Raw genomic sequence first — 17,792 nt, forward strand, 5'->3', positions numbered from 1 at the left:
AGTGTGGATTGTCAGATGGAAAAAGCCAAGATGCGGAACACTGTTTATTATATATATGCTATGTTTTGTGTAAGTGCCGGAAATATGAAGATATGAACTTAAATATGTGTGTGTGTGTCTATCTCGAATAGATACTATTACATATATTTATTTATATTTTCAGAAAGAAACAATGGAAGGATAATTTTAAAATTCACTAATAAAGATTACCTATCAGGGAGGAAACATAGGGTAGAGGAGGAGATAGGATTAAAGTATGAACTGGTGTTATAATTTTGACATTGGTACCATACAAATGTTTTATATAGTTGAGAAAAAATAAATAGGAAGAAAAAATTTAAATTGAAAATGAACTGAAACACGTGAGCTCCACTGTTGATTATATAACAACACAGAGACAAAATTAGGGTAAGAAAAGCTTCAAGTGATTATTTTTAGTAGTAGATACATTGTTATTTTAAAAATACAATGGTTATATTTAAGGTAAAAATAGATAATTAATGTGGTTAAAGAAGGCGTTTTTCAGCATGAAAAAACAGCAAAGAGTGCCTGGCTGGCTCAGTCAGTAGAGTATGCGACTCTTGATCTTGACGTTGTGAGTTCAAGCCCCACATTGGGAATAGAGCTTACTTAGAAAAAAAAGGAAAAACAGAGAAAAAAGATACCAATATAAAGTATAACAAGAGAAATAAAAGCCTGCAATCTTAAATTTGAATTGGAAACTCATTTTTTTCTCTTAAAAAGTACATTTATTTCCTCTGTCCACAGAAAAGGCCTAGTAGCAATGAGAACTCAGTGTGGTCTGCAAGTATGATTTTCCACTGAAATGTTCTAGGGCTTTTGGTGAAATAGCTGACTTCAGCCAGACCTGGGGCAGAAATCAGAAAGATGAAATTGGGACATCTTATTATAATAGGATATAAGGAATTTATCCAGACCAGTGGCTTCATAGCAAAAGAAAACAGAAACCAAATGGAAATGGTTCCCTCCCACTGGCCTAAAATAGGACAATATATCAAAAAGAATAATGACTACCACGAATTGGAGCATACAAAATATATAAGGATATATTAGCTTATTAAAATTCTTAAGAATACTCCTTCGTCACCATTTGAGACTCATTAGACCCAGTTTCTCTAAAAACCGATCAAAGAAGAACTAGACATCTGTTCTTCCTTTCCTGTGCAAACCTTATTTTAGGGTAGCCAAGTAATTAATGTGTGAATGTTCTTCTTTATAGAAGAATCTCCTCTAATACATGCGGAAAGAATGAGAGAATTAGAAAATTGTCATTTTACAACCACTAAATTATCCGTGGAACTGGGAAAAGATCAGCAGTGGACATTCAACCATTTGTTAAATGTCAGTAGGAAACTTCATAAGCACCTTGAACTCAAACCTAATCATCACTAAAAGTAGGACTACCACTTATCAAGTGTTGACGGGGATGTGGAAAAATTGTTACCCTTGTGCACTGTTGGTGGGCATGTAAAATGGTGCAGCCACTGCAGGAAACAATATGGTGAATCCTCAAAAATTTAAAAATAGAATTGCTCTATGCTCCAGTGATTTTACTTCTGGGTATGTACGCAAAAGAGTTGAAATCAAGGACTTGAAGAGATATTTGTACACCCATACCTACAATATGAATGCAACTTGTGGACATTATGGAAAGTGAAATGAGCCAGTCACAAAAAGACAAATAGTGTATTATTCCTCTTATATGAGGTACTTAGAATGGTCAAAATCATAAAGGCAGAAAGTGTAATAGTGGTTAGCAGGGTTGAGGGTTGGGGGGAGAATGGGAAGGTGTTGTTCAATAGGTATGGAGTTTCAGCGTTATGAGGTGGACAGAGTTGTGGGAGTGGGTAGTGATGATGACCTCATAATATTTAATACCACCGAAGTGTACAATTAAAAAATGACTAAGATGGTAAGTTTGATGTTATGTGTATTTACCACAATATTTTAAAAAGTGAGACTACCAGACATGTGCCTCCTGGAGTGATATGAAAGGAACTACATCTCACAGCCTAGAAGAGATGTTCCCTAAATAACTGCACCTAAATCTACTCGAGCATCCAAAGCTACCAATTCACAGGGAGTACAGGGCAACAAATGAGTCGAATTTGGAATGATGAGCAGGATTTTATAGTTTGACAGGAGGTGGGAGGGAGGGGAGGAAAGCATTAGATGCGGGTACTAAACCACAGGAGCAAAGGAGGAGCAAGTAGTTCCCGTGGGAAATACTAGGCATTGAGCTGTATTCTGGAAGACCTTGAACGTCCCGCTGAGAGGTGTACAGACACGAGCAAATAAAAATAACGGCAAACACTTATGAATGCTTTCTAGGGACCAGGCACTGGGTTTCTTGCTCTCATTTACTTCCCATAACAGTCTTTTGTGGGAGGCTTTATTTTTATTGTTTCACAGATGAAAAACCTGAGGCTTAAGAAAGGTTAAATAACTTCCCCCAAGGACACCTGACGCTTAAACTAGGGAAGTTTCCAAAGGTTCAATGTCATTGCTTTCTTTCTTTTTTTTTTTTTTTTAAGATTTTATTTATTTATTTGACAGAGAGAGAGAGACAGCCAGCGAGAGAGGGAACACAAGCAGGGGGAGTGGGAGAGGAAGAAGCAGGCTCATAGCGGAGGAGCCTGATGTGGGGCTCGATCCCATAACGCCGGGATCACGCCCTGAGCCGAAGGCAGACGCTTAATCGCTGTGCCACCCAGGCGCCCCAATGTCATTGCTTTCTTAACTGTAGAATAGCAAATTCATTGATGAGGATTGCTTATACCGCTCTAGCTCATGCAAATCACTCTTTGTGACTTGTCCTTGGCTTATTTATCACAAACTATATTTCATTGACTCAAATGTCATCCATTTTAAGACTTATAATTATTTTATGTACCAGGAAAGAAAAATGCTGTCAATTATACTACAGCCCAATGTTTTATCATTTAGAATTTGTATTTGCTACCTTCCAAGGGAATTCCTATAGCACTATTTAGACATTCATTTTGAATTTTGCATCACTATACATAAATCAATAATATTAGCAAACTCTGTTGGCTAAGAGGTCCCAAAATTTCTTCCCAGAGTAAGAAGTAATTTTCCACATTGCTCTTCAATTCAGTCGTCAAGGTCTATGTTTTTCCACACATTTTCCTTTGTGCCGTCAAGAACCAAAATGTAATCAAAGCCATTGGTGCTGGACTTTTAAGTCAGTTCGGCAACGGTACAGAGGTAGCCCAGCTTTGAGGGCCATTTGGAACTTATTCAACCCATTTGGTCCATGCCTTTCCCACCTCCTCCTACAATTTTTTATATCCTGCAGGTTAAAAGAATGTTTCTGATTTTGCTCCAATGTACTGAAATTTAATTTTGTTAAGTTTCAATGCTGAAGCTTTTCACATTTTCTTTTAAAATGACAACTGGGTCTTGATTGCTGCCAGGCAAGGTAGGCACCATTGGGCATAACTTGTATCTTGATTACGGAGATATTAGAATGTGAGAAAGCAAAATGCAAGCCTTAAGATTGCTGAATATGGTCGTTAAAAAAGAAGATTCACTTAACGTCTTGAGCATATGGAGACAGATTCCAATAAAAGCAGCTAGTTGAGTGCCTGGGTTTCAATCCTCTCTTTAATGACGTACCTGTTGTGTGTCCAGTGGCGGACTGGTTCCCTCTGTCCCTGTCCTCTCGCTGTCTTCCCTTCTTCCCCCTTTACTTCGCATGTTTACTCAGTGTTGATCATGGACTGGGCATGAGTATGGGTGCTCGGAAGTCATTAGAAATTGGAACGAGGATCTCAACCTTATATGGTTTGATTTTAGTCTTAAAGAAAAGACAAGCATTTGATAATTATAGGGGGGAAAAGACATTTTAGATGAGTGGACTATCACAGCAACGTTGACATAAAAATGCATTTTTTTCACCGCTACCAATTTAGGCTCTTTAGAAATTTTTAATCTTCAAATTCTTTGTTTGCATGTAATATAAATTGTGTGTGTGCGTGTTTGTACGTGTGTATGACACTTTAAAATCACAATACAGTTGGAGTTATTCTCTACAGAATATCATGTATTCTTCAAGGTGAAGAAGAAAAACTTCCACCTAAAATGATGATCGGTGAAATACAGAAAGGGCACCAGCATGGAAAATGAAGCATAAATGACGTTTGTAAAATGATCTTGGTTCTATTTCTCTAAGGTGTTGTTTGCAGCCCAGATGACCCTCTTATTGAGGCCATGAGTTCTTGGTTAACTAAGTTGCTTTTGGAGTTCCTTGGCTGTCATTCATGTGTATTACAGATTTTATTTTTCCTCCCTTAAATCCACAGAGAATATGTATCATTCCCAAATGCACACAGTCATATTTGAATTAGAAATATTTCCTTGGATTCTTCCTATATGAACAAATCTCTTATTTTGTACAGGGAATATTTTTCCTTTGCTTGATATCACAGACTAAGGAGCATGTCATTTTCAGCAATTTAAATTTAAATGAATCAATGTGCTCAATTTGATCTGCGTCTGCGCCTTCACAGCCACATAGCAGTAGTTTGCATTAATCAAATTAATAGTAAAGGGGTTAAAATTGCTAGCTTCTAAGGGAGGGACATGTCAGTGGTATTAAATGTTGAATTTGGAATGATTGTCCCTGCATGTTAATTATTAGCCGCCTGAGATGCAGAGGAAACTCAAGGAGACGACACTCAAACCATGTGTTATTTTAATTCTGGAAAAGATCCTTTAAAGGATGAATTACATTGCAATGTGCTTTCTAATCAGACCTGCATTAATTTAGATCAATGACCCCAAATCCTTTAAATCTACTATCAATGACAGTAATTGCAAGGATTCTATAAGGCTGCTTAAAAAGTTTCCTATCAGGACAAACAGAAGATGGATTCGTTTACAAAATTGAATTTGTAATTGTGCACAGTAGAAAGCTCATCTCGTTAGTTGTAATAGTGGTCAGATAATTTGTGTCACCCTGTATTTGGCGGTGTGTAAAAGACTTGCAAAAGAGGAGAAAAGTGGAAGGAACAGTAAGAAAGAGATTACCCCTAACATAGTTCTTGTCTACAAACACCCAGTTGCTTCCAGTGGCCTAAGCAATGTCATGTATGGTCTCCGCAACGCAAATGATCATTTCCCCTTGTTAAGTCGAGGTATATGAGTAATAAACGAGGCAAAACTAGCAATTGTCTTGGTCATTGTATTGTCCACTCAATGACTCTTGGTCTAAAGAACCAGACACTCAAACAGAAAAGAGCCTTATTTTTTGGTTCCCTACCCCCGTGTGGAAACTGGAGCAAGATTCATGAATTTTTGTTTCCCTGAGAGATGACAGTCGGTTCTTTCTCACTTGAAATCAACATACATAGTCTCAAATTAGTAAGAGTGTCCAGTGTAAGATGTTAACCATTTGATCTCCATTGTGACATAAAACTTTTCTTTTTCCATTTTGTTCTAAGACTTGGGCACAGAGTTGAGGTGTGCTTGCCTTTTTCTCCATCCCCACGCCATCCTTGCTTTGCTTCTCACATTTCAACTCTCTGGACTTGGAGCGTGGGGAAGGAGGAGAGAAAAGCCTAACGAGGTAGGAAGTTTCTTACTTGCTGATGGCTTTAAGGTCTCTGGCATGGGAGGATATATATTTTTTTAAAGAGTTTTTATTTATTTGACAGACATAGAGACAGCCAGCGAGAGAGGGAACACAAGCAGGGGGAGTGGGAGAGGAAGAAGCAGGCTCCTAGCAGAGGAGCCTGATGTGGGGCTCGATCCCAGAACGCTGGGATCACGCCCTGAGCCAAAGGCAGACGCTTAATGACTGAGCCACCCAGGCGCCCCTGGCATGGGAGCATATTTAAAGCTGTTTATTTGGAGTTTTTATTGTGATGATTTTCCTCCACCATAGCATACCAGGCCACAGAGTCGCAAGAGGCTGAGATACAAAGGAAGCAAGTAGCTAAACTGATTGAATTGGAAGAGGCCGTGTGACCCCAACAACATCCCATCAATCTTACCTACACTGGGCCATGTATGTCCACATTACTGCTAACTGCAGTAGAAAAGGACAAAATAAGATGAACGCGGTATGCAGAGTGCCCACCCAGAGCGGGCACTGCACTCCTGCTACCTCTGTCGCACCTTGACATTGCCATCTACTCTGCTGAGAGCAGCACAGACAAATGACTTCAGCTAAAATGAACACCGTGTCCCAAACGCGGAGAAGACCATTTCCAGGAATACCCATGAATAGCAAGCGTTTGCCCAAGGACGAATCTAACGGACGAGATCCACAGGCGAGTGTGGTGCCGTGACCTCAGTGGAGCTCTCTGACCCTTTGCTTTCCCAGTGCGAGAAAAGATACGGCTTTTAGTTTGCATATTTAAATAACACCTATCTCTTGGCCTACTGCCTCCGTCTTTATAACCTACACTCTGCTGAATTGGGTTTTCCACCCTGCAGTAATCTCTAATCTGAACTCAATAGTTGGACGTTGTCATTTTCTCCTTAACATGGGCATTTTATTCTTTAAAGGACAACAAGCTCTGAAGTCATTAGTATTGCTGCCATTTTATGGATGAAGTAACTGGGGCTCAAGGGTTTTGGTGTTACATTCAAGGCCTAATAGCTAATAAATTGCAGATCCCCATTCATTTGGAAGTCCATTTAAAGTATACTCTTTTCTAAATACTGTCATTTTCCCATTAAACCAACAAGCACACCCGTCTGTCAAAAATGTCCTGTGCCACGGAGGGGACACAAAAAACAAAATACCCACCTCTGTCCTCAAACCTGCCCCCGTTACATTACCCAGGATGCAGTGGGTAGTCAGCAGTCGCATGGCTTGCAGGAAAATCAGTGAGGGTGTACGTGTAGGCATGTTTATATGCGTCCTGATTGGTTCTCAAATAGTCCTATCCATGTTTCCTTCTCCTTACATTGGAACTTCCTACTGAGCAACCGTATGGGTCTCAAGAATCTATGCCTAAAATGTGAAAACATAAGAAAAAGGTTAATGAAAGCAGTGAGAAAACTTTTGATTTCTTTTAGGATGGTGCCCATGATCTTTTAGATTCACCCTCCCATTTAGTGCCTCGGCACCTGCTGGTTTGTGTGACTGTCCTAATGACCAATGACATGAATTACTGAAAACCTAATTAGGCCTTTTGAGCTGAGAATATTTTTAAAGAGACTCTGACATTTGGTGAGGAATGTGATGTCAGCAGAATACCTAGCCTGAATATAATTCCTAATTTGGGGAAAGGTATTGGCATGTAATTATGTGGGCATACACAGAGAGCAATTATAAGAACTGTCTTGAATGCTGAACTTTCAGAACAATGAAAAAGGACAAATGCGGACCAGAGCCAGACAGAACAGAGCATGTGTCCCTTCTGCCAAGAGACTTGTATATGATTTATGTAGTTACGAAAGCTCTCCAAATAGCTACCTGGCATCACTACAAACAATTCTTATCTGTTGGTGCCGAAGTACATGAAATGGCATATAGAGGGTCTGGGGGCCCTGGGTAGTGAATGCTGGTCCCAGGAAGCTCAGGAAAGAGGAAACGTTTCAAAAGCACAGAATCTAATTGTCACAGCTCTAATAAAATGTGTCTGATTTTTTGTGGAAGGACTGTTCTTGATATTATCCTGACCTAATAAATCAACAAGGGCACTCGGCTGCCCCTGAAGACGTGTACCAGTCAGGTCTTGTTGCCTAAAAACAGTATCAAAACCCAGTGGCTTAAAACAATATTCACTTACTATTGTAGCCCGTGTGTCTGTGGATCCTCTGATTGACAACTGACATAGATTGGACTCGATGGGGGCCCAATGTATGTAGATCAATGTAGATTTGATCTTGGTTGGGTTTGCTGGGGTGGCTGTGGGTTGGCGAGGAGCCCCGCTCTAGCCTGGGCTTGTCTGAAGCACTTTACTTGGTGCAGATCTGCTGTGTGTGTCCTCAGCCTCCTCCTGGCATTAACAGGCTTGCCTTGGCTTGTCCCTCTCACAGCAGTGATGGAGCAATGACAGTGTAAGAGGGCAGGAAGAAACATGGTGGGCCACTCGAGGCCTAGACTCCAAACTACAAACTGTTACTTCCACAGGATTTTATTGGCTAAAGCAAATCATATGGCTGAACCTAACATCAAGGGGTGAAAAAATATGATCTGACATTTTGTGGGGAAAACTGCAAAGACACATGCAAAGGGTATGGAGACAGGTCGGAGTAGAGAATTAGGACATCTAATGCAACAAACAGACCACAAAAGATATAGGAACAGGGTGTTCTTTGCAAAAACATTTAACTTTAGGAAGCATCTTCTGAAATATACGGGGTGGGTAGGAAGGAGAGGGCCCATATTGTGCTACGGCTATAGTGGCTTCTAAGAAGAAAACATGAGCCAAGGACAAAATGAAAGACTGTGTGAACTGTCACTGACATGCTTCATCACACAGAGTCAGCTTTGAGCAAAAGCTCAGTTAACTGTAATTACAGATATAGGGTCTTTAAATCTGGAAACTTAAGCTCATTTGGGGAACCAAATCATAAGTGAACAACTCCCTGTAGTCATCCAACTTTCCAACTTGAGCTGCTCCGGTCTGGTCTTTCATTTTTAAATTGGGCTGTGAACTATTTTGGTAAAGCCCATCCGACTTTGCTCCTAACCACTGGGATCAAACGCTTGGGAAAGTCATTTTAAAGGAGAAACTGAGAAGCAGATTTCCGAAGACCCAACCTCTACCCACATACATACCCTACTTCCAACAGTGAGAGTGGGGCACAATGGAGCTGAACCCGCAAAAAGTGCCACCCCGCCAGTTTCTCTTCAGTGCAATGCCAAGAGTCACTAGGCAACGGTGCTGAGGGATTCATGGAAATTTCACTCCATCTATTTTGCCAAAATCCCACAAAGACAAGGGCATTAATATCCATGAATCTGCACAGCCCTCTGAATTGAACACCGATTGCATACATTGCATTACCATCAGGACAACAAAAAATATGATGAAACCTGTGGTGATAACCATGAAGTGCATCCTTGATATTTTAATAACTTTATTACATTTTATTACATTTAAGAAAAATTGAACTCAAAAGAATGAGAGTGGGGTGCCTGTCGGTTAAGCTTCCTACTCTTGATTTTGGCTCAGGTCACAATCCCAGGGTTGTGAGATCGAGTCCCATGTCCTGTAGGGCTCTGTGCTCAGCAGGGAGTTTCCTGGAGATTCTCTCTTTCCTTCTCCCTAAAAACATGAAAGAGTAACAATGACACTATAGGCAACTATTTAATTGTATTTCTCTGAAAACAGATTATGAGTTAGGAACATGAGGTAAGGTCTATCTGCTGTTTTTGTGGTGTTGCCAATGTGACCCAAACCCCATCATCTTTTAAATAGCTCATATGCAACTATTATGTAGGAAAAGCAAAGCGCTCTAAATTAAGAAAAGTCACAGAAGATTACTCCTGTAAATGAAGCCGCAAATGTTTTTAAAAATAATCTTTCCTCTTGGAATCAGGTTCTACAATAGGTAATGTCTATTTGCCTCTCAATACAAAGACTATTTTAAAGCTTTTGGTGGACAACGCTAATCAGTCTAAGAACAAGGAACTTAGTGTTATTGCCGACAACGCAGAAGCCCACATTTTCTGGGTACATTGAGTTTTTAGTAACAGTTCAGCATCCAAGGAACGACTCTTATACTTAGACATAAACCTTTCCTTAACAGAAATATTCCATTTCCTTAATGAGCCATTCCAAGGAGAGTGCTGTGAATCCATTTCCAAGCAGTAACTACATCTTATTTCACTAATAATGTGGTTTTCTTACTGATGAGAATTCAAAGAAATGCATAGGGCTGCCCAAATTTTAACTATTATTTCTGTGGAAATGAACATCTCAGATGGTGTATGAATCAAACCATCCATTTAAACTGCTAATTGAAGCTCAATTTATCCTGACTCACCTGGGAGAAAATAATCAGAAAAAAAAATTTTAGAAAAAGTTGAGATTTCACTTTATCTCACGAATAGTCCAGATTGAGTAGCTGCCAGCTTCTAATGGCACATTTTATCAAACGCTATCCCTTCTGGAGCCCCCCAGTTGCTGCTCTCTGATAATGCAAGTTTTCCCAAAGAATCCAATAATGTATTTTGAGCCTCTGTGATGTTGAGACCCTCATTTATTTCTTTGTAGTATAGAGTTTATACAATTAGGTTCATTTGTACAAATTTCATTGCAACTATTCAGTCCAGTGTGTGCTATCCTCCCTGTTTGCTACACTTAGGAGTGCCTGTCACCAAATATCATGACTATTTTAACCACATAGCTATTTAAAAAACATTTTGTAGTCCTCCAGAAAATTCCTTTCTGATAAGCAAATTCTGTGTCCTCCCTTCCAGCCAAATGGGATAAAACAGCCCACAAGTCTTGTGTGTGTGTGTGTGTGTGCACTCATGCACACACATACATACATGTGTAACTGATGTCTTTTCTCTCATTCAGCTGCTTGGCCATCACAAGGTGAAACCTTTTCCAGAGCTAGCTAATAAAAAGGGACAAGATAGATAACTTGAGAACGGAATCTGCTTTTGGAGCTGTCTGCCTGTGTGTTCATTCTCCAATGAATATTTGTGCATTTGAGGAGCATTTATAAGGAAAAATGAGAGAACAGATTTGGGGAAAAAATAAATTGGATTATGATAAGGATGATGAATAGGTGAAGACAGCATGCTGGGGAAAAAATGAGCTCCCTTTTGGACTTCGTATTTCCCAAATACAGTGTGTTATTTTAAATATTTTTTAATAATTTTTATTTTGCTATATTAGTTACTTATTTTTTATGAGGAGCACCTGGGTGACTCAGTTAAGTGTCTGCCTTTGGCTCAGGTTGTGATCTCAGGCTCCTGGGATCGAGCTCCACTTTGGGCTCCCTGCTCAGTGGGGACTCTGTTTCTCCCTCCTGCCCCCTGCTCCTGCTCTCCCTCTCAAATAAATACATATTACTTTATATATGAATTACGTTAGTTACTTAAGGGGATCAAGTAGGTTATTTAAAATAAATCTTTTTGGTAGCCTCCCTGAGCATAAATATAGATGTTTGTTCTTATAATAGAGACAATAAACAATATAGTAAAGAACGTGGACTTGAACATAGGTCCTGGTTCTATCACCTCCTGTGCCTGTGATCATAGATAAAGTTACTGACCTTGTCTTCATCTGTAAAATGGAGATAGTGCCTCTTGTGGCAGGATGTTGAGTGGATTAAAGTGAAACCATGTAAATACGACATCAACATAGCACCTGTCTCATAATAGGTATTTAGTGTATGACAGAAATATGTGTATGGTTAAAAATGTAGTGTGACATATATATATATATATATATCACATGTATGTTATATGTGCAAATGTATGTCATAATACTTTTAAACATATATGCTTTAAAGACACACATCTAATAAAATACCCAATCATCCAAATGCAGTTGAAAATATTATGATTTGAATATCTTAGAATAATTCTTTAAAGATGACACTACCCTTCCATGTGTCGATGATTATTTCCCAATTTTGCATCTTATGAAAAGAAGGATTTATTAAAGAACTTTGGGGGCTATAGTAAACTATTACGAGCATGGCCTTTAGAATCAAATCAGGTTCAATATCCAAGTTATCTACTTAGAAGCTAAATGTATTTGAGAGTTATGGAACCTCTCTAAATGTTAGTTTTCAGCTATTAAATGGGGGACATTTAATACTATTTACAACTATTAAGGATTAAATAAGGTAATGTAGGACAGCCCTAGCACACAGTATTGGCTCCATGAATATTAGTCTCTTCCTCTGATGTATACACAGCTGGCTTTATCTTATTTTGAAGGGAAAGCATTTCTATGAAAGTTCATGCCTAGGTAATTGCAAAGGGCAAGCTGAATGGTGTGTTAATGGTGGAAGTAAAGGAATAGGCGAGTGTCCTCTGAATTCCGTTTCTAGGACAGCTGCATGGGGCACCCACAATAAGGACAAGCTATCACTGAAGAAGGAGACACACACATTACGGAACCAATCACCGTCGAAATCTAGGACTAGATAAGGTGGACCGCCGGACACAACAGGAAGGCACGGGCGACTTGAATCTGCCGCATTCCCGGTCCCGCGCTATGGGGAGTCACTAGGAGTGTCGCGCCCTCTTTAACAAGGACGACTACTTTCTACACATAAACAGCCTAGTTTAGACAAGAAAAAGACAGCTGTGAGAGAGATGTGAAGACATATTTCATCTTTATTATCTTTGAGGCATAGACGGGTATGTTAATCCATTTCCACATACACAGATAGGAAGCGAAACTGCAACTGGCAAAACCTGTGTCCTGTTGCCACAGAGTTCACTCGGAGAGATGCAGCCTCAGAAGTGAGGATGTGCATTATCTTCCTCCCCGGCCTCGCTGCGCACACGGCTGCCGATACACAAACCGACTTCCCTTTTTGGCCACGCGCTGATTCAATAGCGATAATGCTGGCCCCCTTTTCCCCGGCAAACTTTCTGCTTTCCGTGCAGAGCTCTGAGTTTTGAAGGTTCTGCTCTCTAGGTTCTGACAGCTGTTTTTGGGCTTAGTTAAGTATAGCAAGTGGAAGCCAAGAAATAACTGTAGTATTACCCTCTCTATTGTGACGTTGCTTCTTTCCGTAAATATATCTTAGGAGTTAGACTTTGAATCTTTGATCTCCCACACCAAAAGAAAAAAGAAAAGAAATATTTATAGGGAAGCAATTTCATTTTAGTGTTCATGGTTTATTGTGGAAAGCAGGTGTTTAAAAACTTTAGAATTTCTTTAACAAAATTCTAAAGAGAAAAGAAAAAAAAAGAAATCACAGTATTTACAGAGATAACAGAATGGCTTAGCCATGCAAAACAAGTAACTTTGGTTTTTCCCCTTTCACTTTGGTTTAAATATTGACCAAGATTCAATTTTTTTTCTGCCAAATAAAACTTGAATAAATCAAAGTTTAGAGGCAAAATAACATATTTTCTTTTTCCCCATAATATTTTATACAGCATTGAGTCTAGTAGGATATTTTCTGTATTTAATCCGTACCAGTGCACTACAGGAAGCTTTTATTAAACTGAGTCTCTACTGCTCAGAACAATAAACAGTTTACTAAATGTACAATAACATGTGTTTCTAAATAATGCAGAAGTGGCAAAATATTATTCCCAATCTCCTTCTGACTTTATCTTCTATTTATTTTTCATTGCCTTCATAATTTGTATTCCATCAGTCTAAAACACCAACACCAGTTTTCCTTTTCCTCCTGAAGAATACAGTTCTTTACCTGGAAATCTGATGGTTTTTTTGTTTTTTGTTTTTTTTTTCTCCTGTAAAGTTATGTAAATCCTGGGACAAAAATGGCTGTGCAGGGCTCTCCCAGAAACCAGGCTTCTGCTTGAAAGAGCAAAGTTTAAAAGTCTAGTCACAAGTAGCTACTGGCCCTCATCCAGTCTACTTCAAAAAGTTTCCAATTTATACTACCACCCTAAAAAGTTCCTCAAGCATAAAACATGTTTATAAAGTTACAAATCTGAATGTAACTAAAGATACATAGACATTTTATTATTACACTTTCATGTACTGCTTGATAAATTATGTACCAGTTAAAAACACTAAATTATCTCAAGGTGCATTCAATATCTGTAGCGTAGTTAACAAAAACACACACGAAAAAAATATATATTCTATATTCTGTGGAAAATAACACAGCTTTGATAATGACCACCGTTAAAAATCTCCAATTCTGACTGGTATCTTTTTTAAAGGAAATAGGTATAATTTTAAGGCAGTGGATAACCCAAAGGATTTAACACCAATTTTTAATTACAGTGATTTACATTGTGATCTATGAAAATGGGAATGTTGTCCATGATTTTTCCAAACTGTCTCTCACACATTGGTTTTCTTCCTTTTGACAGAAAATAATTTATTAGCAGGTGTCTCTAAAGGTAAGCGCTACCCAAATTCAGTGTTACGTCTTGTTTAGAATAGGCAAAATCGTCAGTTTGGGAGTACCATTATTATGTGTGTGTCCATATGCATGTGTGATTTACTTCTGAGAGTCAGCTGGTGGTGCGTGCGCAGAATCAATTCGTCTACTGCTTATCAGTCTGACTCTCCGCCTCCCCCTCCCTTGTGATAAAAAAATCACAGCTTTTGAATAGAGCGATGTGTGCGTCCCCAGTCTTCACAAGCTGCCACCTTTGGGATTTAGGTGCTTGCAAGAAAATTTGGGGGCATTACTGATAGCAATCAGAATCAGAAATGTTCCTGCTCAGATTACCCATATAAACAATTGAAACAAAAACATTACATTATACATCAGATTAACAGCAACTCCCAGAACAAAGCTTACAGTGTATAAAAATAGCTACGTAAAAAATTTACATAAAAGGCAAACCAAAAAGAAATCCTCAGTGCAGACATTTACAGAAAAAAAAATCAAACCAAACACAATATATGACCTATTATCATGGCTGCCAAAACTTGTTTTTGTTTGTAATTTCATTTCATTGTTTTACTTGAGATAATTCTCTAAAATCCTGTGACAGCTTGGTAGAATGAACTGCTTAATACTTGAACCATGAATTGCTGTCAATGTCTTTGTATATGTATTAAATACAATCCACGTTCATGCTTCAATTGGTCTATATAGTTTTTTTCTCTGAAATGATGAAAAAAAACACGATTTAGTAAGTTACCATAGCAATCATTTTTCACCATCAACAGATGCTTTGTACTAAAAGTGATAGGAATTACTTTTTAGGAGCCTTTCATAAAACTCCATTGTCCCTGAACCCATCTGTAGCCCCAGGCATTGTTGTTGCCCTTCTATAAATAATTTTTTGGAATTGTTGAGAGTCTTTATTTTTATGAAAATTGCTTAATTCATATGAAGATTAGAGGTTTTTTTCAGGAAAATATTTCATTCCGTAGGTTTTGTCTTTAAGCTTAATTTTTGCGAATTCACTCTATCTAATTTTGAAGAAAACAGAAGGCAAAATCTATGTTTAAAAAGGACTGAGGAATGAACTCTACGGAGGCAGAAAAAACAAAGCAGGCGGGGGCGCTGCCTGCCCGGCCTCCGACGGACAGCAGGCCAGGGAAGGGGCCGGATTCTTACTTCTTTCACCCGATCCATTTGAGGTCTTGCTTTTCAGATTTTAAAAATGTCTTATTTCAGTTATTCTATTTTTCTTTCCTGTGTGCATCCTTCCAATTATAATTCTTTCCCATGCTTCCTGCCTTAGGTGACCCACTCAGATTGTGACTTGTGCTTTATTTATAATGAACCAAAGTTTTACTGTGGTTGTTGGGGATTTTAACATCAGATGAGCAAGCTACAGCAACAGTTATTCTCAAGGACACACAAAATCATTTGTCCAAATGGCTTCTCTTTCTGGCTGGCTCAAGAGAACATAAATAAAAATGAAAAGCTCAAATTCCAAGTGGCAATACCATGGAAGACTTCTTTTTGAGATTGTCTTTAAAAACCACACTCATATAGCTATTATATATAAATATATGCAATATATGTAACATTCATATATCCATCACACACATGCATGTATGTGCACATGTAGATACATATATGTACACACACATATATAATATGCATACTGTCTACAAAAGTGTTTGTGGGTCTACACAAACTTGTTAGGCTTTTCATGAAAATAGTTTGGGAAATGGCTGCATATATACATGGACACTTGTTAAGGATTAAATCCCTAGATTAAAATTTTTATAATTAAAAGGTATTCTCATAATTGCTTTTTAAAATAAATTCGAAGTAATAGAATCAGCTCTCATCCAAGCAAAATATCAATTTATAAAATTAAGCTTCTTCGCAGTCAGCAAAATTTTTGGCATCAGAATACAAAATGCTAATTGATGGTTACAATCCCAAAACCGACTTAATTATTCAGAGGATCGTGGTTATTTTTGAGAGGATGGGGAGACCACTGAAATTCCACCCTTCTGAGAACACCTTTCTGAGTCCCCCAAGTGTCCTCTGCAGGAGCTCTCCTCCTGTTTCGAAAGCAGCAATTCTGAAGTGTTTTAACATCAAGGCTTTCCCTTTCCTGTCCTGGTATATGTCATACTTGCCTGGGAATTATTTCTAGAAACCTCACACAGCCTACCCACCTGGACAACAATTAGAACAGTTTCTCTCTTAGGCTTCTGTTTTGTGATTGTTTTCTTCTAACTTTTTGTTTTCCTCCAGATTACCAAGGTCCTTATTTACATGTTTTGATGCAGTCCTGTTAAGAAAATTAGATAAATATCATCATGTTGATACACGCGCATTTAACTTTGTTCTTTTTTTTTTAAACTTTGTTTTTCTTCTCAATTTTAGGGTTTACTAATGCATCTTCGAAAAGCGAACGTTTTACATTTAACACAGGCAAACCAGTGCAGCGAACAGTTCCACAGCAGCGAGCCTTGACTGGTAACAGAACACATTCCAGTGCCATTACCTTGGTAGTGGAGTTGCATTAAATACATGGCAGGAGAAAAAGCAATCGATTATTTTGAACACAGACTATACAAACTTAGTTGCATCATGTTTTTGGCTGGGTTATTTTTCTCTCCACTTTCTGGGACATAATTATTATCATTGAATAATCCAAATTTTCCTTTTGGGTAGAAACTTGCTACAGAATTTTTCTGAGGGAGTTTTATTAGGGCCTTTCCCTTTTAGCATTCCCTCTTATGCATCCAGATTGAGCGAATGCCCTGTATCTTGCTTTATCAATTGTTTTATCGATTACATCAAAAGCAAGAGTAGAAAGGGGCCCAAGTGTATGACGGAACACTGGCAGCAGAAGCTAACGCAGCAGAAGCTAACGCAGCTCTCAAACTGTGGCCCTGGACCGGCAGTATCACCCCCCCCACCCCAGAACTGGCAGACGTGGGAATCCTGAGGCCCTGCAACAGAACAATGAAGACAAAAACTCTGGGGGGAGGGCCAGCAATCTGATAAACGAGACCTCCTGGTGGCTCTGTGGCATGCCCAAGTTACACACGACTGGGTTCTATCCTTTAAGAGCTGAAATCAGGTGTTCTTATGCGCACAGCTAAATTCCTTGGTTTTGGGACAACTCAGGAAAAATCGTTAACTGTATTTCAAAAAGTATACCTTTGGGGTGCCTGGGTGGCACTCTTGGTTAAGTGTCTGACTCTTGGTCTTGGCTCAGGTCAGGATCTCATGGGTCGTGAGATCGAGCCCTGGCGTTGGGCTCTGTACTCAGCACAGTCTACTTCACATTCTCTCTCCCTCTTTCTCTGTCCCCCCTGCTCATGCTCTCCCTGTCTCTAAAATAAATAAATAAACCTAAAAAAAAAAAGTGTACCATTTCCTCCCTTCCTTTCTTCCCTTCCTTAACTCCCCCTCCTTCCCTCCCTGTCCTAAGCACATCAACAAAACCGCTGTGATATGGTACTTCAAATTATCATTGCCATAAAAGTCCTAGTAGTATTTCTATTTTTAAGAAAAAAAAATACATTATATATATCCAGATGTGTTAAGGAAACTGGGGAGAAAACTCCATTTTTCCCCTAAACGTAATTTTCTCCTAAAAGAATTTTTACAATTTAAAAATTTTTTTAACAGTTTTCCCCTAAAAGTATTTCTGTTATTGAAATAGAATTCCTTAAGTCATTTGCTAAGAATCACAACTTTACTAGAAAGAGATATGTAATGGTATATGATAT

The 17,792-nt window shown here is 38.7% G+C and overlaps 1 protein-coding gene across 2 annotated transcripts in view; it reads right to left on the reverse strand.

Annotated features, from left to right (window-relative positions):
• Positions 1-16,223: 16,223 nt before the first annotated feature.
• The window catches only part of ALCAM (activated leukocyte cell adhesion molecule), a 202,977-nt gene continuing 201,408 nt past the window's right edge, over positions 16,224-17,792 (reverse strand). For both annotated transcript variants that reach the window (XM_045785287.2, XM_045785286.2), the window contains one exon: positions 16,224-16,339. In XM_045785287.2, the coding sequence (XP_045641243.1) occupies positions 16,252-16,339 (88 nt within the window). In that variant the 3' untranslated portion in view covers positions 16,224-16,251. The remainder of the gene's footprint in view (positions 16,340-17,792) is intronic.

The sequence above is a fragment of the Ursus americanus genome, chromosome 4, assembly GCF_024610735.1.
Source record: "Ursus americanus isolate L20-20 chromosome 4, mUrsAme1.1.p, whole genome shotgun sequence".
In the NCBI taxonomy this organism is placed as follows: domain Eukaryota; kingdom Metazoa; phylum Chordata; class Mammalia; order Carnivora; family Ursidae; genus Ursus; species Ursus americanus.